At 40.6% G+C, this 24,255-nt stretch overlaps 1 protein-coding gene across 1 annotated transcript in view; it reads right to left on the bottom strand.

Moving 5' to 3' along the window:
• Positions 1–24,255, bottom strand: part of Ziz (dedicator of cytokinesis protein Ziz) — a 526,511-nt gene that overhangs the window by 224,999 nt on the left and 277,257 nt on the right. Inside the window, exons 21-23 of the mRNA XM_071669140.1 lie at positions 23,258–23,415; positions 8,765–9,046; positions 1,804–1,989 (exon numbers count right to left, since the gene is read on the bottom strand). Coding sequence (XP_071525241.1) covers positions 1,804–1,989; positions 8,765–9,046; positions 23,258–23,415 — 626 coding nt within the window. The remainder of the gene's footprint in view (positions 1–1,803; positions 1,990–8,764; positions 9,047–23,257; positions 23,416–24,255) is intronic.

The raw sequence follows: 24,255 nt of genomic DNA, 5'->3' as shown, positions 1-24,255 counted from the left end.
TCTCCTGCTCCTCCTTGTTCCCATCACCTCTGACACATATATCCTCTTTGTCAATCTTTCCTCACTCATTCTCTCCATAAGTCCAAACCTTTTCAACACACCCTCTTCTGCTCTCTCAACCCTTTTTTTATTTCCAAACAACTCTCTTACCCTTTCATTACTTACTTGATCAAACCACCTCACACCATATATTGTTCTCAAACATTTCATTACCAACACATCCACCCTCCTCCATGCAACCCTATCCATAGCCCATAACTCGCAACTATATAACACTGTTGGAACTACTATTCCTTCAAACATACAAAATTTACCAAGGTATAAAAAAGTATGGCAACAGATGAAAATTAGAATCAAAATCTTCATGATATAAAGGAAACTGATATCATCTACAAGAATTTCAAAGAATATACATCAACAAAAAAGTACAATAAATACTCAAGCCCATCACGAAAGATGGAAATAGTTTTCAACATCTTGCCAGGCAAAATAAATCTGCTAGGAATCAGTAATGAAACCTTCAACACATGGCTGGAAATTGAATAAAGGATGCTCTAGATGAAGCCAAACAGACAAGTATGAAGTGTGTGACAATAGAGAGCAACATTATCAACAGGGACATATGTAGTGAAAACTAGTACTGACCCTGCCTAAGGAAAAACCTCATTTCAAGTATTCGTTGGTAGATAATAACCAAAAAAGGGAACTTGGGTAGGGCTGACATATGGCTTCCCAGGAGAAAGGGCTCTGGAACCACAGAACATATATTCTGCTTTTTAATTGATTACATTACCAATACTTCTGTGGAACCTGGATATGAAGGTGGACATGGAAAGGGGGCTATGGTTTTGATGCAATACACACAAAAGCTTGAGATTGAGTGTGAACGAATGTGGCCTTTTTTGTCTTTTCCTGGCACTACCTCACTGGTAGTGGTGGTGGTGGGATGCTATTTCAAGTGTGGTGGGGTGGTGACAAGAATGGATGAAGGCAGCAAGTATGAATATGTGCATGTGTATATATTCCTATGAGTCCACGGGAAGTGAAACACAATAAGTTCCCAAGTGCACTTTCTTGTAATAATCACATCATCGGGGGAGATACATGAAAGAATTGTCAGTTGATATACAATGAAGAGACATAGCTAGGATGCCATTTGGTTAACCAAATGGCATCCTAGCAAATCTCTTCATTGTATAACAACTGACTTATATTCCCTTCTTGTTTCTCCCCTGATGATGACATTATTACATGAAAGTGCACTTGGGAACTTATCATGTTTCATTTTCCCATGGACTTATAGGAATATACTTGATCACACGCAAAATTGTAATCCTTTCTAATTTGTATATATGTATATGTCTGGGTATACATATATATGTGTACACAAATGTATATGTATGTATATATGTGTGTATGGGTGTTTATGTATATACATGTGTATGTGAGTGGGTTGGGCCATTCCTTGTCTGTTTCCTTGCGCTACCTCGCTGACGCAGGAGAAGGCGATAAGGATAATAAAAAAGAAATCCCTATTTCCATATGCCTCTTATCTAACTTCATCCATGTATTTTCAAATTCATATTGTCTCATAATCTTTTCCTGCAACTTTTGTAACAGGTCAAGGATAACTACGTCATCCTTATCAGACAAACTTTCATTCATACCTATTTCAACTTTGGTGTCTAACATACAGTATCATTCATGCCTCCATGGAAAAGGAGGCAATAAGACAAAACGATTAGTACACAAAAACTGTTACGCCAACTTTATCTGATAAAAACATTTACAGCCAAAACTTACTGGAGAAGGGTGAAGAAGTGGTTCAAAGCCTCAATGCTGAGTGTAGTCCACCATGACACCAAATGTGGCTCAGGTACATGCTTGAGAGTGTGCAGGAAACAGAGAAGAAGGTCACGTACTTCTCCTGGGCAGAGTTTGTCATATCTTACAGGACCGCTCTCCCCAGCAAATGCCACACTCAAGTTTCTATAAAGTACAGTATAATAATCTTGAGGAAAGATATTAAACAATACACAGTTAATCAATCAGACAGCTTAAAATGATTTTGAATTAAAAGGGGAAAATAACACAATCCCTAACATCATATACAAACAGGAGAACAATGGAGAACAATCTAAAATATCTAGTCCAATTCTTACAGACAAAAATGTGAGTTTTGCAATAGGAAAATCCTTTCTTTCCACTAGAAGGCTAATGTGCAGCAGTGGGGAGCTAGTGATGGCTTGAAAAACTGCTGAGTGGAATTGCATTTTCTTGCCAAAATCTTACATTTTTTTCTTACCAGAAAACCCAGTCATGGGCCAATTAGGCCTCCTGTTCTCTGTCTTTCTCATGTAAACCCTGCTGAACCAAATAACCTTGCTCTTATTCACATTTACTCTCAACTTTCTCCTTTCACACACTTTTCCAAACTCATTCACCAACTTCTGCATTTTCTCATTCGAATCAGCCACCAATGCTGTATCACTGGCAAGCAACAACTGACTCATTTCTCAAGCCCTCTCATATCCAACAGACTGCATACTCACCCCTCTCTCCAAAACTCTTGCATCTACCTCCCTAACACCCTATCCATAAGCAAATTAAACAACCATGGGGGCATCACACACCCCTACCCCAGACTGACCTTCACTGAGAACCAATCACTCTCCTCTCTTCCTACTCACATACATGCCTTACATCCTTGATAAAAACTTTCACTTCACTGCTTTTAGCAGCTTACCTCCCACACCAGATACTCGTGAGACCTACAAAGCATCTTTATCAACCCTATCATATACCTTCTCCAGATCCATAAATGCCTTATATAAATCCATCCGTTTTTTCTAAATATTTCTCACACATTCTTCAAAGCAAACACCTGATCCATACATATTCTACCACTTCTGAAACCACACTGCTCCTTCCCAATCTGATGTTCTGTACATGCCTTCACCCTCAATCAGTACCCTTCTATACAATTCTCCAGGAGTACTCAACAAACTTCTGCCTCTGTATTTTGAACACTCACCTATATCCTCTTTGCCTTTGTACAAAGGCACTATACATGTATTATGCCAATCCTCAGGCACTTCACCATGATCCATACATATGCTGAATACCCTTACCAACCAATCAACAATACAGTCAACCCTTTTCTTAATAAATTCAACTAAAATACCATCCAAACCCGTCACCTTTCTGAATTTCATCTTCCGCACGCAGAGCTTTCACCAACTCTTCTCTCTTCACCAAACCACTCTCTGATTCTCTCACTTCGCACTCGCACACCAACCCGACCAAAACACCCTACTTCTGCTACTATATGATGAAACACATTTAACAAACCTTCACAATACTCACTCCATCTCATTTCATCACTAACCCCCCCTCCCCAATGTTCCCATTTGTTATCTTGTCTTATGCACTTTATTTACCTCCTTCCAAAACATCTTTTATTTTTTCTCCTTAAAGTTTAATGATACTCTCTCACCCTATCTCTCATTTGCCCACTTTTTCAACCCTTGCACCTTCCTCTTGACCTCCTGCTACTTTGTTTTATACATCTCCCAGTCATTTTCACTACTTCCTTGCAAGCATCATCCAAATGCCTCTCTTTTCACTTTAACAACTTTAGTTCTTTTTCCCACCACACACTACCTTTTCTAATCTGTCCACCTCCCACCTTTCTCAGGCCACATGCATCTCTTGCACATGCCATCACTGTTTACCTAAATACATCCTATTCCTCACCCACTCCCCTAACATTTGCCCCTCACCTTTCACTATTCTACACTCAATCTCCCCTGGTACTTTTTCACACAAGTCTCCTTTCCAAGCTCACTTACCCTCACCACTCTCTTCTCCCAAAATTTTCTTTATTTTGAAAACCTCTTCACCTTCACCTAAACAAGATAGTGATCAGACATCCCACTAGCTACCCCTCTCAGCATATTATATATATTGTATATATTATACTTTGTCGCTGTCTCCCGCGTTAGCGAGGTAGTGCAAGGAAACAGATGAAAGAATGAACCAACCCACCCACATATACATGTATATACATACATGCCCACACACACATACATACCTATACATTTCAACATATACATACATATACATACACAGACATATATATATATATATACATGTGCATATTCATACTTGCTGCATTCATCCATTCCCATTGCCAGCCCCCCACACATGAAATGGCAACCCCCCACCAGCGCGCGTAAGAGGTAGCACTAGGAAAAGAAAACAAAGGCCACATTCTTTCACACTCAGTCTCTAGCTATCAAGTGTAATGCACCAAAACCACACCTCCCTTTCCACATCCAGGCTCCACAAAACTTTCCATAGTTTACCCAAGACGCTTCAAATGCCCTGGTTCAATCCATTAACAGCACGTCGTCCCGGTATACCACATCGTTCCAATTCACTCTATTCCTTGCATGCCTTTCACCCTATGTTCAGGCCCCGATCACTCAAAATCTTTTTTACTCCATCCTTACACCTCCAATTTGGTCTCCCACTTCTCCTCGTTCCCTCCACCTCTGACATATATCCTCTTAGTCAATCTTTCCTCACTCATTCTCTCCATGTGACCAAACCCTTTCAATACACCCTCTTCTGCTCTCTCAACCACACTTTTTTTATGACCACACATTTCTCTTACCTTTTCATTACTCAATCAAACCACCTCACACCACATATTGTCCTCACACATCTCACTTCCAACACATCCACCCTCCTCCGCACAACCCTATCTACAGCCCATACCTCACAACCATAGAAATTGTTGGAATCACTATTCCTTCAAACATATCCATTTTTCCTCTCCGAGATAATGTTCTCAATTTCTACACATTCTTCAACGCTCCCAGAACTTTCGCCCCCTCCCCCATCCTGTGACTCACTTCTGCTTCCATGGTTCCATCCACTGATAAATCCACTCCTAGATATCTAAAACACTTCACTTCCTCCACTTTTTCTCCATTCAAACTTACCTCCCACTTGACTTGTCCCTCAACCCTACTGTATAATAACCTTGCTCTCATTCACATTTACTCTCAGCTTTCTTCTTTCACACACTCTAATAAACTTAATAACCTTGCTCTCATTCACATTTACTCTCAGCTTTCTTCTTTCACACACTCTACTAAACTCAGTCACCAGCTTCTGCAGTTTCTCACCCAAATCGGCCACCAGCGCTGTATCATCAGCAAACAACAAATAACTTACTTCCCAAGCCCTCTCATCCACAAAAGACTGCATACTTGCCCGTCTCTCCAAAACTCTTACATTCACCTCCCTAACAACTCCATCCATATTCAAATTAAACAACCATAGAGACATCATGCACCCCTGCCGCACACCAACATTCAATGGGAACCAATCACTTTCCTTCTTCCTACTCGTACACATGCCTTACATCCTCAATAAAAACTTTTCACTTTTTCTAGCAACTTACCTCCCTCACCATATACTCTTAATAACTTTCACAGAGCATCTCTATCAACTCTATCATATGCCTTCTCCAGATCCATAAATGCTACATACAAATCAACCCATTTTTCTAAGTATTTCTCACATATATTCTTCAGAGCAAACACCTGATCCATACATCCTCTACCACTTCTGAAACCACACTGCTCTTCCCCAATCTCTGTATATGCTTTCACCCTCTCAATCAATACCCCCCATATAATTTCCCAGGAATACTCAACAAACTTATACCTCTGCAATTTGCACACTCACCTCTATCCCCTTTGCCTTTGTACAATGGCACTATGCATGCATTCCGCCAATCCTCAGGCACTTCACCATGAACCGTACATACATTGAATATCCTCACTAACCAGTCAACAACACAATCACCCTCTTTTATAATAAATTCCACTGCAATACCCTCCAAATCCATTGCCTTCCCAGCTTCACCTTCCACAAAGCTTTCACTACTTCTCTGTTTGCCAAACCATTCTCCCTGACCCTTCTCACTTTGCACACCACCTCGACCAAAACACCCTATATCTGCCACTCTATCATCAAACACATTCAACAAACCTTCCAAATACTCACTCCATTTACTTCTCACTTCACCACTACTTGTTGTTACCTCCCCATTTGCCTCCTTGACCGATGTTCCCATTCAATCTCTTGTCTTACGCACTTTATTTACCTCCTAAAATCTAATGATTCTCTCTCACCCCAACTTTCATTTGCCCTCTTTTTCACCTCTTGCACCTTTCTCTTGACATTCTGCCTCTTTCTTTTATACATCTCCCAGTCATTTGCACTATTTCCCTGCAAAAATCATCCAAATGCTTCTCTCTTCTCTTTCACTAACAATCTTACTTCTTCATCCCACCACTCACTACCCTTTCTAATCTGCCCACCTCCCACCTTTCTCACGCCATAGGCATCTTTCGCACAAGCCATCACTGCTTCCCTAAATACATCCCATTCCTCCCCCACTCCTCTTATGTCATTTTCTCTCACCTTCTTCCATTCTGCACTCAATCTCTCCTGGTACTTCCTCACACAAGTCTCCTTTCCAAGCTCACTTACTCTCACCACTTTCCACATTAAGGCCCCACAAAACTTTCCATGGTTTACCCCAGATGCTTCACGTGCCCTGGTTCAATCCATTGACAGCACGTCGACCCCAGTATATCTCATCGTTCCAATTCACTCTTTTACTTGCACGCCTTTCACCCTCCTGCATGTTCAGGCCCCAATCACTCAAAATATTTTTCACTCCATCCTTCTACCTTCAATTTGGCCTCCCACTTCTCCTCGTTCCCCCAACCTCTGACACATACATCCCCTTCCCCATCAACCTTTCCCCACTCACTCCCTCCACATGGTCAAACCACTTCAAAACATCCTCTGCTCTCTCAACCACACTCATTTTACTACCACACATCTCTCTTACCCCCTCATCACTTATTAGATAAAACCCCTTCACACCACATACTGTCCTGAAACATTTCATTTCCAACACATCAACCCTCCTCCACACTACCCCATCCATAGCCCACGCCTCACAACCATATAACATTGTTGGAACCACTATTCCTTTAAACATACCCATTTTTGCTTTCTGAGATAATGTTCTTGCCTTCCACACATTTTCCAACGCTCCCAGAACTTTCACCCCCCTCCCCCACCCTGTGACCCACTTCCGCTTCCATGGTTCCATCTGCTGCCAAATCCACACCCAGATATCTAAAACACTTCACTTTCTCCAGTTTTTTTCCATTCAAACTCACCTCCCAATTGACTTGTCCCCCAACCCTACCGTACCTAATAACCTTGCTCTCATCCACATCCACTCTAAGCTTTCTTCCTTCACACACTTTACCAAACTCAGTCATCAGCTTCTGCCGTTTCTCATCCGAATCAGCCACCAGTGCTGTATCATCAGCAAACAACAACTGACTCACTTCCCAAGCACTCTCATCCACAACAGACTGCATACTTGCCCGTCTCTCCAAAACTCTTGCATTCACCTCCCTACACCCATTCCATAAACAAATTAAACAACCATGGAGACATCACACACACCTGCCGCAGACCGACCTTCACTGAGAACCAATCACTCTCCTCTCTTCCTACTCATACACATGCCTTACATCCTTAATGAAAATCTTTGACTGCTTCTAGCAACTTACCTCCCATACCATGTACTCTTAAGACCTTCCACAAACCATCTCTATTAACCCTATCATATGCCTTCTCCAGATCCATAAATGCTACATGCAGAGCAATCTGTTTTACTAAGTATTTCTCACACACACATTTTTCAGAGCAAACGCCAGATCCATACATCCTCTACCACTTTTGAAACCACACTGTTCCTCCCCAATTTGATGCTCTGTACATGCCTTCACTCTCTCAATTAATACCTTCCCATATAATTTCCCAGGAATACTCAACAAACTTATGCTTCTGTAGTTTGAACACTCAGCTTTACCTTTGTACAATGGCACTATGCATGCATTCCACCAATCCTCAGGCACTTCACCATGATCCATACATACATTGAATATCCTTACCAACCAATCAACAACACAGTCACCCTCTTTTTTAATAAATTCAACTGCAATACCATCCAAACCTGCCTTCTTGCTGGATTTCATCTGCAAAGCTTTCACTACCTCTTCTCCCTTAACTAAATCCTTCTCCCTGACCCTCTCTCTGCACACAACCCAGCCCAAAACACCCTACATCTGCCACTCTATCATCAAACACATTCAACAAACCTTCAAAATGTTCACTCCATCTCCTTCTCACTTTATCACTATCTGTTATCACTTCCCTCCCCTTGTCCCTTTCACTGATGTTCCAATTTGTTCTCTTGATCTCTTGTCTTCCACAAGTTATCTACCTCTTAAAACATATCTTTTTTCTCCCTAAAGTTTAGTGATACTCTCACCCCAACTCTCATTTGCCCTCATTTTCGAACCTTGCACCTTTGATAAGTAGCACGACATAAGATCAGATATGCATATTTGTTTCATAACAGTGAATGATAAATTAGCTACAATCCACTAACATTCACTGGAAAAACAAATCAGTCAGGTGCAAATGGGATTTTGGTATATAATCTAAAATCATATCATAAAAAAATCTTGGAAAAATGTCTAAATCAAATGGAGCTAGGAAAGATTTGTCATAACAGGCTGACAATTCCTTACAATCTGATGCACTTACATATTATCTCATAAACACTTATATGAACTAATATTTGAAAATTCACCTGGAATGATTTCTTCCCTCTTCAGCAACATCTTCCTCCAATTCCTCCTCAAGTAAGTCTGAGTTTGTTGCAGATGGTGCTTGATCCTCTGACTCAAGGCTTGAGCTTGATCTCCCATTGACTAGATTAGTTTGATGGGTTATCAATCCACCAGGTCCAGCAATTAGTGCCAAATATGAGGAGTCTCCTCGGCCAGTAAGACTGGAGACATCAGCACGACTGGAGCCTTTACGAGAAGGTGTGCTGCTGTAGGTACTCATATCAATACTCCCTCCCCCTGACCTGTTGACCAATGGATGCCTTTGTGTTATGAATAAACAGAAATGCTGAATAATTGGTGAGCATGTGGAAGAATCTAAATATGTATAACCTTTCTTGTATATACAGAAAACAGAGTGGAAGATTACTGGAGGGAGAGAAATGGTGTGAGAGAAATGGTGGAAGAATGCGTAGAACAGTGCATGTGAGGGAGTCAAATTACATATAAGTGGAGACTTTTTTCATGGCCACACACATGATGAGAATTCCCACAGGAGAATGGGTATCAAAGACATTGAAGATAGATAGACAGATAGATAGCAGAAGACAGCATCACATCTGCTTTAACATTAAACTTCAAAGACTGAGCAAAAAGTTCTGGAGAGAAAAGTGAGATACTACTTAGGGCATCAAAAATTATAATGTACTTATACATATCTATACAGTATATTTTTTGCTTTTTCCTCTTGAGAACTCCTCTATGAACAGTGGACACAACAAAAGCCTTCAGGCTGCCCTATCTAAACACAACTCCCTAGTATGCTCCAACCCACTTGCACCTATCTGGGTCCTCTACCCAATAAAATCTTTAACCTTTCCCTTACAGCAGTGTTCCCCAAACTTTATTCGATGTGACCCTGAACACAGAATTGTTTTGGCCTGGCAACCCTCAGGGCAGTGACATAGTTTCAGTGTTTCTTCATGCAAAAATTTAAAAGGAAAAAACAATTAGTATTTCAATGGCTACTATGATATTCCTTCATTTTATGGGCAAGCTCTTTCAGATTCAGTGCAAATCATGCTGAGGATTCAGATGGTTCCTTGCTTCCATCCTGTTCATCACAAGAACTGAAAATCCTTGTTCATAGAGTATATGCTTGGAAAAGGGAGAAGAGCCTTTTCATCCTCATGAGTCAAAATAGGCTTTTCCTTGAGTTGAGCCCAGAATTCAGGGTACAAGAGACTTTCAAAACATTGCTTCAGCACCTGATTTTCCTAGAGATCTGTAAGCTCTCCTTGAAAACCAGGGACATCTCCTCCAACTTCACTGACGTTCACACCAAACACATTTATAACCTAGCTATGTCGACATAGGTCGATGTTTTCTGACAAATATCTGTCTAATTCCTCCTGAAGCTTCTTCAAATGATCTTGAAAAGCCACCTTAACATCAGCATGGGCTATTTCTGACGAATCTTCCAGCACTCCACTCAGTTCTAGAAAAGCAGCTGTTTTTCCCCTGGATAATCTCTCCAAAGTGCAATTTCTTCCGAAATGAGGCAATTTCTTTTACAAATGTTCATCACAGATTGATTTCAGCCTTGCCTGTCTGAGTTCAATTCATCTAGGTGCCTGAAGATGTTGCCTAAATAAGCTAACTTTGACACCCAAGCAGGATCTTTGAAGCAGTCAGCCAGCTTATGCTTCTCTTGGAGAAAAACTTCTATTCTAGTTTTTAGTTAAAATCCCTTTCCAAGAACGCACCCTCAAGACAGCCAGCGGACATCAGAGTGGAAAAGTGAGTCCTGGTGATGTGATACCATCTCTTCACACATTTCATGGAAAATGCATGAGTTCAAAGCTCTGGCCTTGATAAAATTCACAATTTGGATAACATCATTCAGAACGACAGGAGTTCTGGCAAAAGACACTGAGAGGCCAAGTTTTCCTGATGTAAGAAACTGAATTATCATGACAACAGGGTTTTCTCTCTTAATTTGAGTGACAAAACCCACATGACTTCCCATCACAGATGAAGCTCCATCCATACACAGCCAAACAATTCAACCAGTCTGAGCTGTGTTTCCTGAAAAAATTGTCCATCATAACAGAGATGTCTCCTCCAGTGGTGGTTGTTGACAAGGCACTACAGATCAGAAATTCCTCCAGAATTCTGTCATCTCTTTCTTTTTCTTTTTCTTTTAAACTATTCGCCATTTCCCGCGTTAGCGAGGTAGCATTAAGAACAGAGGACTGGGCCTTTGAGGGAATACCCTCACCTGGCCCCCTTCTCTGTTCCGTCTTTTGGAAAATTAAAAAAAAAACGAGAGGGGAGGATTTCCAGCCCCCCGCTCCCACCCCTTTTAGTCGCCTTCTACGACACGCAGGGAATACGTGGGAAGTATTCTTAATCCAGCAATGTCCACAGATTCATCTAACTGCAATGAAAATTTTCCTGCTTTTTCAACCCCACAATCAGTTGACCCAAAATATCTAATGACATGAGATCAGTTCAGCATTTGATGCTGTTGTTAGAAAGTGGCACCAATTCAACCTTCTTAGCAACATTTCCTCCACAGGTAGTTTTCACCATAACTACTGCTGCAATACACCATACCACTTCAAAGGACACCAAGGATACTTTCTCCAAAGAAAAAACTGAGCCTGAAGGAGCGTCAATCCAACTTAATTTTGCCTGTCCTTCCTTATCCTTCCAATAACTTAGCGGCTTTTCAACAAAGTCTGGATATATATTACAAACATAGGGTAACAAACATTATCTATTAGCTTATTTTTTGAAATATGTTGGGAGACATAGAAATTCATAACTATTACAACTACTACTACTACTAAATAATAGGTAGTGATGAAGTGAGATGGAGATGGAGTGGGTATTTTGAAGGTTTGTTGAATGTGTTTGATGATGATGGAGTGGCAGATATAGGGTGCGTTGGTCAGGGTGGTGTGCAAAGTGAGAGGGTTAGAGAGAATGGTTTGTTTAAGAGAGAAGAGGTAGTGAAAGCCTTGCAGAATATGAAACCCAACAAGGTGGCGGGTTTGGATGGTATTGCAGTGGAATATATTAAAAAAGCGGGGAGACTGTGTTGTGATTAGTTGATAAGGATATTCAATGTATGTATGGATCATGGTGAAGTGCCTGAGGATTGGTGGAATGCATGCATAGTGCCACTGTACAAAGGAGAAAGGGATAAAGGTGAGGGTTCAAACTACGGAGGCATTAGTTTCTTGAGTATTCCTGAGAAGTTATATGGGGGAATTTTGATTGAGAGGGTGAAGGCATGCACAGAGTATCAGACGGGGAAGAGCGGTGTGGTTCCAGAAGTGGTACAGGATGTGTGGATTCGGTGTTTGCTTTGGAGAATGCATGCGAGAAATTCTCTGAAAAACAGATTGATTTGTATGAAGCATTTATGAATCGGGAGAAGATATATGATATGGTTGATAGAGATGCTTTGAGGAAGGTTTTAAGAGTATATGGTGTTGGGGAGTAAGTTGCTAGAGGCAGAGAAGTTTTTATCAAGGATGTAAGGCATGTGTATGAATAGGAAGAGAGGAGGGTGAGTGGTGCCCAGTGAGTGTCAGTCTGCAGCAAGGGTGTGTGATGTTTCCATGGTTGTTGAATTTGTTTATAAATAGGGTGGTAAGGGAGGTAAATGCAAGAGTTTTGGAGAGAGGGGAGAGTATGCAGTCTGTTGGGATGAGAGGCCCTGGGAAGAGAGTCAGTTGTTGTTCACCAATGATACAGCTCTAGTGGGTGACTCGTGAGAGAAAATACAGAAGTTGGTGACAGTTTGGAAAAGTATGAGAAAGAAGAAAGTTGCAAGGTTATTAGGTTCAGTAGGGTAGAGGGACACGTTAACTGGGATGTAAGTTTGAATGGAGAAAAATTGGAGGAAGTGAAGTGTTTTAGATCTCTAGGAGTGGAGGTAGCAGCGAATGGAACTATAAAAGCGAAAGTGAGTCACAGGGTTTGGGAGAGGACGAAGGTTCTAGGAGTGATGAATAATGTGTGGAAGGAGAGAACATTATCTCAGAGAGCAAAAATGGTTATGTTTGAAGGAATAGTGGTTCTGACAATGTTATATGGTTGGGAGGAATGGTCTATAGATAAGGTTGTACGGAGGAGAGTGGGTGTGTTGGAAATGAAATGTTTGAGGACAATATGTGGTGTGACGTGGTTTGATCGAGTAAGTAATGAAAGGGTAAAAGAGATGAGTGGAAATATAAAGAGTGTGGTTGAAAGAGCAGAAAGGGTGTGTTGAAATGGTTTGAACATATGGCGACAATAAGTGAGGAAAGATTGACAAAGCTGATATATGTGTCAAAGGTGGAGGGAACAAGGAGAAGCGGGAGACCAATAGGAGGTACAAGGATGGAGTGAAAAAGATTTTGAGCAATCAGGGCCTGAACATACAGGAGGGTGAGAGGCATGCAAGACATAAAATGAATTGGAACGATATGGTATACCGGGGTCAATGTGCTGTCAATGGACTGAACCAAGGCACATGAAGCATCGGATAAACCATGGAAAGGTCTGTGGGGCCTAGATGTGGATAGGAAGCTTTGGTTTCAGTGCATTACACACGACAGCTAGAGACTGACTTTGAACGAATGTGGCCTTTTTTTGTCTGTTTTCTTGGCACTACCTCGCTGAAGTAGGGGGTAGTGATGCTGTTTCCTAAGGGGCAATGTAGCAAGAACAATGGATGAAGGCAAGCAGGTATGAATATGTACATGTGCATATATATGTATATGTCTGTTTATGTATATATATGTGTATATGAGTAGATGGGCCATTCTTCGTCCGTTTCCTCGTGTTACCTCATTGATGCAGGAAACACCAATGAGGTATATAATAATGATTACATTTTATTTATTTATCTATTTTGCTTTGTCGCTGTCTCCCGTGTTAACGAGGTGCACAAGGAAACAGACGAAAGAATGGCCCAACCCACACACATACACATGTATATACATACACGTCCACACACGCAAATATACATGCCTATAAACCTCAACGTATACATATATATACACACACAGACATATACATATCTACACATGTGCATAATTCATACTGTCTGCCTTTATTCATTCCCATCGTCACCTCGCCACACATGAAATAACAACCCCCTCACCCCTCATGTGCGCGAGGTAACACTAGGAAAAGACAACAAAGGCCACATTCGTTCACGCTCAGTCTCTAGCTCTCATGTAATAATGCACCGAAACTACAGCTCCCTTTCCCCATTGAGGCCCCACAGAACTTTCCATGGTTTACCAAAGACACTTCACATGCCCTGATTCAATCCACTGACAGCACATCGACCCCAGTATACCACATCGTTCCAATTCACTCTATTCCTTGCATGCCTTTCACCCTCCTGCATGTTCATGCCCTGATCACTCAAAATCTTTTTCACTCCATCTTTCCACCTCCAATTTGGTCTCCCACTTCTCCTTGTTCCCTCCACCTCAGACATATATATCCCCTTGGTCAATCTTTCCTCACTCATTCTCTCCATGTGACCAAACCATTTCAAAACACCCTCTTCTGCTCTCTCAACCACACTCTTTTTATTACCACATATCTATCTTACACTATTATTACTTACTTGATCAAACTACCTCACACCAAATATTGTCCTCAAACATCTCATTTCCATCACATCCACCCTCCTGCACACAACTCTATCCATAGCCCACGCCTCACAACCATACAACAGTGTTGGAACCACTATTCCTTCAAACATACCCATTTTTGCTTTCAGAGATAATGTTCTCAACTTCCACACATTCTTCAAGGCTCCCAGAATTTTCACCCCCTCCCCCACCCTATGATTCACTTCCGCTTCCATGGTTCCATCCGCTGCCAGATCCACTCCAGATATCTAAAACACTTTACTTCCTCCAGTTTTTCTCCATTCAAACTTACCTCCCAATTGACTTGACCCTCAACCCTACTGTACCTAATAACCTTGCTCTTATTCACATTTACTCTTAACTTTCTTCTTTCACACACTTTACCGAACTCAGTCACCAGCTTCTGCAGTTTCTCACATGAATCAGCCACCAGCGCTGTATCATCAGCGAACAACAACTGACTCACTTCCCAAGCTCTCTCATCCACAACAGACTGCATACTTGCCCCTCTTTCCAAAACTCTTGCATTCACCTCCCTAACAACCCCATCCATAAACAAATTAAACATCCATGGAAACATCACACACCCCTGCCGCAAACCTACATTCACCGAGAACCAACCACTTTCCTCTCTTCCTATATGTACACATGCCTTACATCCTCGATAAAAACTTTTCACTGCTTCTAACAACTTGCCTCCCTCACCATATATTCTTAGTACCTTCCACAGAGCATCTCTATCAACTCTATCATATGCCTTCTCCAGATCCATAAATGCTACATATAAATCCATTTGCTTTTCTAAGTATTTCTCACATACATTCTTCAAAGCAAACACCTGATCCACACATCCTCTACCACTTCTGAAACCACACTGCTCTTCCCCAATCTGATGCTCTGTACATGCCTTCACCCTCTCAATCAATACCATCCCATATAATTTACCAGGAATACTCAACAAACTTATACCTCTGTAATTTGAGGACTCACTCTTATCCCCTTTGCCTTTGTACAATGGCACTATGCAAGCATTCCGCCAATGCTCAGGCACCTCACCATGAATCATACATACATTAAATAACCTTACCAACCAGTCACAATACAGTCACCACCTTTTTTAATAAATTCCACTGCAAAATACCATCCAAACCTGCTGCCTTGCCGGCTTTCATCTTCCGCAAAGCTCCCACTACCTCTTCTCTGTTTACCAAATCATTTTCCCTAACCCTCTCACTTTGCACATCACCTCGACCAAAACACCCTATATCTGCCACTCTATCATCAAACAAACCTTCAAAATACTCACTCCATCTCCTTCTCACATCACCACTACTTGTTATCACCTCCCCATTAGCCCCCTTCACTGAAGTTCCCATTTGCTCCCTTGTCCTTCACACTTTATTTACCTCCTTCCAAAATATCTTTTTATTCTCCCTAAAATTTAATGATACTCTCTCACCCCAACTCTCATTTGCCCTCTTTTTCACCTCTTGCACCTTTCTCTTGACCTCCTGCCTCTTTCTTTTACACATCTCCCACTCATTTGCATTTTTTCCCTGCAAAAATCGTCCAAATGCTTCTCTCTTCTCTTTCCCTAATAATCTTACTTCTTCATCCCACCGCTCACTACCCTTTCTAATCAACCCACCTCCCACGCTTCTCATGCCACAAGCATCTTTTGCGCAAGCCATCACTGCTTCCCTAAATATATCCCATTCCTCCCCCACTCCCCTTACCTCCTTTGTTCTCACCTTTTTCCATTCTGTACTCAGTCTCTCCTGGTACTTCCTGACACAAGTCTCCTTCCCAAGCTCACTTACTCTCACCACTCCCTTCACATATATATATGTGTTTGATGGTAGAGTGGCAGATATAGGGTGTTTTGGTCAAGGTGGTGTGCAAAGTGAGAGGGTTAGGGAGAATGATTTGGTAAACAGAGAAGAGGTAGTGAAAGCTTAGTTAACTGGTGGGTAAGGTTATTTAATGTATGTATGACTCATGGTGAGGTGCCTGAGGATTGGCAGAATGCTTGCATAGTGCCATTGTACAAAGGCAAAGGGGATAAAAGTGAGTGCTCAAATTATAAAGGTATAAGTTTGTTGAGTATTCCTGGGAAATTATATGGGAGGGTATTGACTGAGAGGGTGAAGGCATGTACAGAGCATCAGATTGTGGTATGCCAGGGTCGACGTGCTGTCTATGGATTGTACCAGGGCATGTGAAGCGTCTGGGGTAAACCATGGAAAGTCCTATGGGGCCTGGATGTGGAAAGGGAGGTGTGGTTTTGGTGCATTATTACATGACAGCTAGAGACCGAGTGTGAGCAAATGTGGCCTTTGTTGTCTTTCCCTAGCGCTACCTCGCGCACACGAGGGGGAGAGGGGGTTGTTATTTCATGTGTGGCGGGATGGCGACAGTATGAATTATGTACATGAGTATATATGTATATGTCTGTGTGTATATATATATATATATATATATATATATATATATGTATATGTTGAGATGTATAGGTATGTATATGTTCATGTGTGGACATGTATGTATATACATGTGTATGTGGGTGGGTTGGGTCATTTTTTCGTCTGTTTCCTTGCGCTACCTCGCTAACGCGAGACAGCGACAAAGCAAAATAAATATAATAAATAAATATATTTCTTTCTTTCTTTTCTTTCATACTATTCGCCATTTCCCGCGTTAGCGAGGTAGCGTTAAGAACAGAGGACTGGGCCTTTGAGGGAATATCCTCACCTAGCCCCCTTCTCTGTTCCTTCTTTTGGAAAAAAAAAAAAAAAGAGAGAGAGAGGGTAGACTGCATATTTGCCTCTCTCCAAAACTCTTGCATTCACCTCCCTAAACAACACCATCAATAAATAAATTAAACAACCATGGAGACATCACGTGTCCCTGCCACAAACTGACATTCACAGAGAACCAAACACTTTCCTCTCTTCCTGCTCATACAAATGCCTTACATACTCGATAAAAACTTTTCACTGCTTCTAGCAACTTTCCTTCCACACCATATACTCTTCATACCTTCCACAGAGCACCTCTATCAACTCTATCATATGCCTTCTCCAGATCAATAAATGCTACATACAAATCCATTTGTTCTTTTAAGTATTTCTCACATACATTCTTCAAAGCAAACACCTGATCCACACATCCTCTACCACTTCTGAAACCACACTGCTCTTCCCCAATCCGATGCTCTGTACATCAGATCAATCAATACCCTCCCATATAATTTCCCAGGAATACTCAACAAACTTATACCTATGTAATTTGAACACTCACCTTTATCCCCTTTGCCTTTGTACAATGGCACTATGCATGCATTCTGCCAATACTCAGGCACTTCACCATGACCCATACATATATTGAATATCCTCACCAACCAGTCAACAACACAGTCACCCCCTTTTTTAATAAATTCCACTGCAATACCATCCAAACCTGCCGCCTTGCCGGCTTTCATCTTCCGCAAAGCTTTCACTACCTCTTTTCAGATTACCAAACCATTCTCCCTGACCCTCTCATTTCGCATACCACCTCGACCAAAACACCCTATATCTGCCACTCTTTCATCAAACACATTCAACAAACCTTCAAAATACTCACTCCATCTCCTTCTCACATCACCACTTTTTATTATTACCTCCCCATTAGCCCCTTCACTGATGTTCCCATTTGTCCTCTTGTCTTACGCACTCTATTTACCTCCTTCCAAAACATCTTTTTATTCTCCCTAAAATTTAATGATACTCTCTCATTCCATCTCTCATTTGCCCTCTTTTTCACCTCTTGCACCTTTCTCTTGACCTCTTGCCTCTTTCTTTTATACACCTCCCAGTCATTTGCACTATTTCCCTACAAAAATCATCCAAATGCCTCTCTTCTCTTTCACTAATAATCTTACTTCTTCATCCCACCATTCACTACCCTTTCTAATCTGCCCACCTCCCACGCTTCTCATGCCACAAGCATCTTTTGTGGAAGCCATCACTGCTTCCCTAAATACGTCCCATCCCTCCCCCAATCCCCAAGCTCACTTCCTCTCACTACTCTCCTCACCTCAACATTCTCTCTTCTTTTCTGAAAACCCCTACAAATCTTCACCTTCGCCTCTACAAGATAATGATCAGACATCCCTCCAGTTGCACCTCTCAGCACATTAACATCCAAAAGTCTCTCTTTCATGCACTTACCAATTAACACATGATCCAATAAAGCTCTCTGGCCATCTCTCCTAGTTACATACGCATACTTATGTATATCTCTCTTTTTAAACCACGTATTCCCAATCACCAGTCCTTTTTCAGCACACAAATCTACAAGCTATTCACCATTTCCGTTTACAACACTGAACACCCCATTTACACCAATTATTCCCTCAATTGCCAGATTACTCACCTTTGCATTCAAATCACCTATCACTATAACCCAGTCACATGTTTCAAAACTGCTCACAAACTCACTTAGCTGCTCCCAAAACACTTGCCTCTCATGATCTTTTTCTCATGCCCAGGTGCATAGGTAACAATAATCACCCATCTCTCTCCATCCACTTTCAGCTTTACCCATATCAATCTAGAGTTTACTTTCTTACACTCTATCACATACTCCCACCACTCCTGTTTCAGGAATAGTGCTACTCCTTCCTTTGCTCTTGTCCTCTCACCAACCCCTGACTTTACTCCCAAAACATTCCCAAACCACTCTTCCCCTTTACCCTTGAGCTTCGTTTCACTCAGAGCCAAAACATCCAGGTTCCTTTCCTAAAACATACTACCTATCTCTCCTTTTTTCTCATCTTGGTTACATACACACATATTTAGACATCCCAATCTGGGCCTTCGAGGAAGAGGAGCACTCCCTGCATGACTCCTTCTTCTGTTTCCCCTTTTAGAAAGTTAAAATACAAGGAGGGGAGGGTTTGTAGCCCCCCCGCTCCCATCTCCTTTAGTTGTCTTCTACGACATGCGAGGAATGTGTGGAAAGTAGTCTTTCTCCCACATCCCAGGGATATAATAATAATATATAATAATCATTATATTATATTATATTATAATAATAATTTTCTTTTCTTTCATACTATTCCCCATTTCCCGCATTAGCAAGGTAGTGTTAAGAACAGAGGACTGGGCCTTTAAGGGAATATCCTCACCTGGCCCCCTTCTCTGTTCATTCTTTTGGAAAATTAAAAAAAAAATGAGAAGGGAGGATTTCCAGCCCCCAGCTCCCTTCCCTTTTAGTTGCCTTCTGCGACACACAGGGAATACGTGGGAAGTATTCTTTCTCCCCTTTCCCCAGGGATAAATCATAATAATATATCCACCCATATGAATTATTCTCTTTAACTGTATATGAGTATACCTCTCTATGCTTTCAAGCAGAAATCAGTAGTCTATGACCATTCGTTAAATCGTATATATAATCATTAGATGAGCACTAGTACCCTGCCCATGAATTTCAATGTAAATGCAAATACCATGATAGAAGAATTATTGGAATACAAATAAACATAAATGCTGTATTTGAATGCATTCAAAGATGAATACTGATAACAAATACTCTACCTTTGCATGATACATTGTTCTATCACATACTTGTCTCACTTATTCACAAATGCTCTCCTGCATACTCAGAGGTAATAACTTTAATTGTTAAACACACTTGTGGAAATTACCACCATTATCACACCAGTTAAAACAATAAAATCTATCATTAGCAAGTTTCCTTCTTTCAGTGAATATTCCCAAGCTTAAGCTGTTTCCTCTGTTATACTATTAAACAACTATTCTGCTCATGAACTAGCTTGGCAATAACAGTAAGTAAAAAAAGTAAGAGGCAAACAAAACTTATGATATTTACCTATCACAGCACATCAGCCATCCAACACAGCAACACCAGGAGTAAGAAAAAACACCGACTACATCAGGCTCCAGCCACTTCAGCGTGCAAGTAATGTACATGAACAGACTTGAATACGTCAGCAATTTTCATACATTTATCGATGCCTTATTATTCACGACCATTTTCCTGTTCCAGAGTCTCAGTGATGCCTTATATTACAAAATTGTGATGTAAATATATTTACACCATTTTGTACAATTAAATTTTTTTTTCTTATTGTTTTTCAAACCATCCCACAGCCCACAGGAGTATCTTTGCGACCCTCATTTGGGTCGCGACCATGGGTTTAGGAAACACTGCCTTACAGGATGCCAAATGTCTACACATGATTTCAAGGTACTCAGTCTGAAGTTCCACTTCCCATATCTTTGTCTCTTCATCATACCATACCTCTACACTGTACCACTAATTCATCCCATCTGGTAACACCAAAACCACTCCTCCAGGACCCAACTTCAACAGCCTTAATCCTAGAACTGTTTGTTTTGGAAGTCCAAGTTTCACACCAATAGGTTTGGGTTGCCAAGCTATGCAATACCCCAATCCTATTTACATTCATAGTCATATTCTTCCCCTTCCAAATTTTCCTAAAAGAGTCCATCACCTCTCCTCTTCGGACAGCTTTCTCCTTTATTTTTCTTGCTACTGTGCCTGTTATTTCAGCATAAACAATACCACAAATTAAAATTCTCTAATCTCTTATGACAGTTCACCAAACTCCTAGCCTTGAATTACAGCTCTAACTATTCTGATACTGTATATCATTGCAAAGTCTACCACTTCACTCTCTCTCCTTTAAACAACCATCACCTTACTCTCACCCCTGTACCTTCAGCTTTTTATTTCATGCATCAAGAAATACTCATTTACTTACATCTACAAATTAACTTAATTTACAGAGGCAAAACAAAACTGTCAGCATTGAGGTCTTCCCATACTACTGCTACTGGAGCTATTAATACTAAATCTAGAGGTGGTGGTGGTGGTGGTGGGGTGGTACTACTACTAATACTACCACTAATTCTAATACTTGGTGGTGGTGGGGTGGCACTACTACTAATACTACTACTAATCCTAATATTAAAATACAGTGAAACAAATGTAAAAGATTTTGTAATCATTATAAGGGGAAAATCAAACTTAAGGAACAGTGAATAAACATGGAAAAAATAATAAGTAATTTCATTTCATACTTATTCACTGTTCCTCATGTTAGCAAGGTAGTACAGGTACACCACTGAATTTCCAGCAACTGATGGTTCAGCACCTCCTTTGGTCCAGACAAAATTACATGAGGGAACTTGAAATCACTGTGGCCACCAGCACAGTTTACTGGCCAGCCACAGATGGCGTTCTGTGTAGGGCAAGGTTATTTACATTCTTTACACTGCACTTGTTGGTGGTGATACTGCAATTCAGTGAGATTCTTAGCTTATTTTGCTTCAATCTAAACCTAGCTATGGCTTCTAAGACATATGAGAGTGTCAGTCGTGGTGTCAAACGTAAACACCAGTCCATATCAATCCAAGATAAAGTAGACCTGTTGAAAAAAATGGACTGTGGTGTTTCAGTGCGTAAGCAAAGGGAGAAAATATTGAAATTCTATGCAAACAGCGCTTCTAAGAAGCAAATGATGATTAGAAAACCTATGAAAGGTGGTGAGAGTACAAAGCATAATCAAGTGATGATGGAATGGTTTCGACAGTGTCAGAGAGATTGAGTGGACTTGTCAGGTAGCATGATAATGGACCAGACTAAGTTGTTCAATAAAGATCTTGAATTACAACATGAGCATGATTATAGTGAAGGATAGCTTGAAAGATTCAAGAAGCATCATGGAATTTCCATGAATAAAGTGGGCGGAGAAAAGCAGTCTGCAAAACATGAAAGAGCAGCTGAGTATGTGGACAAATTTGCAAAACTCATAGCTGACAAACACCTCAGTTCTGAGCAGGTGTATAATGCATAAGAAACTGCATTATTTTGGTGATGCACACCTAGGAAAACACTAACAACAGAAGATGAAGAACATCCCACAGGATTCAAACAATCTAAGGACAGACTTACCATCTCAGGATGCTCAAATATTTAATATTTGTTTAATCTAAATTTTTGGCAGTCCATGGTATACTTTAGACAAATGGGAGATGTATGATTAGTGGGTTAGAGTGTGTTGATGAATTATTATTACGTGACCACGGTTGGTCCAGCAAAATGGTTAATCCAGCAAGACTTTGGAACCAAGTGCCGGAAAATTGGTGGTATACCTGTATTAGGAACAAATATAGTCACTCCATTCACTCACAACCACTCGCAGAAAATTGGTGGTATACATGTATTAGGAACAGATAGTCACTCCATTCACTCACAACCACTCTTTAGTTACTGTTTAATGCACCACCATTAGTGACTACCTATCCCAACAAGGTCCCACAGACCTTTTAGTGGTTCCCCTTAACAATTTCATGTGCTGTACTTCAAACCAATGACAGCCCATCATCCCCTATAAACCTTGAGTATGATCATTATAACCTTAGTTCCTTAAGCTCATATAAACAAAGAAATGCATGATATCAACACCATTGTTAACTCCTATGCTTCAGAAATTCATAAGGAAAGATGGATAGTTCTGTGTGCCTTCTAGCTACCTCTCCTCCAGTCCATCAATTTCCTTATCATCCATTCTCTTAGATAAAACCATGGTTCTGGGTAAGATATGAATAACCAATCCAGTGATTAACAAGACACAAGTATCAGTATCAAAAATGCAAACTAACCTATGGATAAGAAACCACAGAAGATTAGCAATATTCATTTTTCATTATACCAATAACTGCAACAAGTTGTGAATGATTATATCAAACCATTCTGTCTTATGTTTCTATGCAAAAATAAAACAATGTCACAAGACTCTATCACTTGTCAACTTACCTTGCAATTCGAGCCCTGGCACTGGCTCGAGGGTCCATTCTCCTAGATGCTGAGTTTGCTGAGTTTAAAGGGACAGCAGGCCAACTGAGCCGTTTCACATTCTCCAAGAGAACAGAGACAATTGGAAAATATAAACAGGCAATTCTCCCTTGTTGAGCCTGAAAATACCAAATTACACTACTTATTACAATATCAAATAACATCTTAAATAACTGATGTACACACACTGAAGAAAATGTGCAATAAACTAATTCACATACTGAAAAATATGAGCAAGTAAAAGCCTATTGAATTCTTCAGCTCTTTTTTTGTATATAGCGAGCCTCTTGAGACAATCATGTGAATTCATTTTGTCAGTCTCCTGCTACAGTAAAAGTAAATATGTGCATGCCCAGTGAAGTGCTAAATGAGTGATTCCATGGGTCAGCAAGAGCCATGTCACAATTCTTCATCACTGGCAAACCTTCCACATGCAATTTGTAATTATCTATTTGTACTGTAAGAGGAGAGAGCTTTACACTTGTGGGGCCTCTTCTCTCAAATGTTCCCAATTATCATGACACTTAAATTTATGTATAATGTTTGCCATGCCCTTAGTCACTGTATTCCATATGAGTGGACAATTACATCAGCATACCACAAGACAGTTATCCCACTGTTATCCATCAGTAAAAACTCCTGCAGGAAGTTCCACAAAATTTTGACTGGCATACCAACATATGTTTTGATCTAGGAATAGAAAAAATAATAGAAGACAAACAAGAAACAGAAAGAAGAAAATTTGATCAAATGGAGTATGAAAAAAAAAAATAGAGAAAAAGATTCAGCAGGAGGGGAAAAGACTGATGATGTTGGTAAAGATGAAGAAGAATACATAAAGATGATAATAAGCAGTAAATTTAGAACAAGAATTTGGGAAACCCTCATAACCCTGTGGCTCTGCTGCATGCAAAAATATGTGTTGACTACGTGAAATATTTCCCTGTTACGATAGGTGT

The sequence above is a fragment of the Panulirus ornatus genome, chromosome 13 (genome assembly GCF_036320965.1).
Source record: "Panulirus ornatus isolate Po-2019 chromosome 13, ASM3632096v1, whole genome shotgun sequence".
Lineage (NCBI taxonomy): Eukaryota > Metazoa > Arthropoda > Malacostraca > Decapoda > Palinuridae > Panulirus > Panulirus ornatus.
This window is presented reverse-complemented; position numbering and strand designations above follow the sequence as displayed.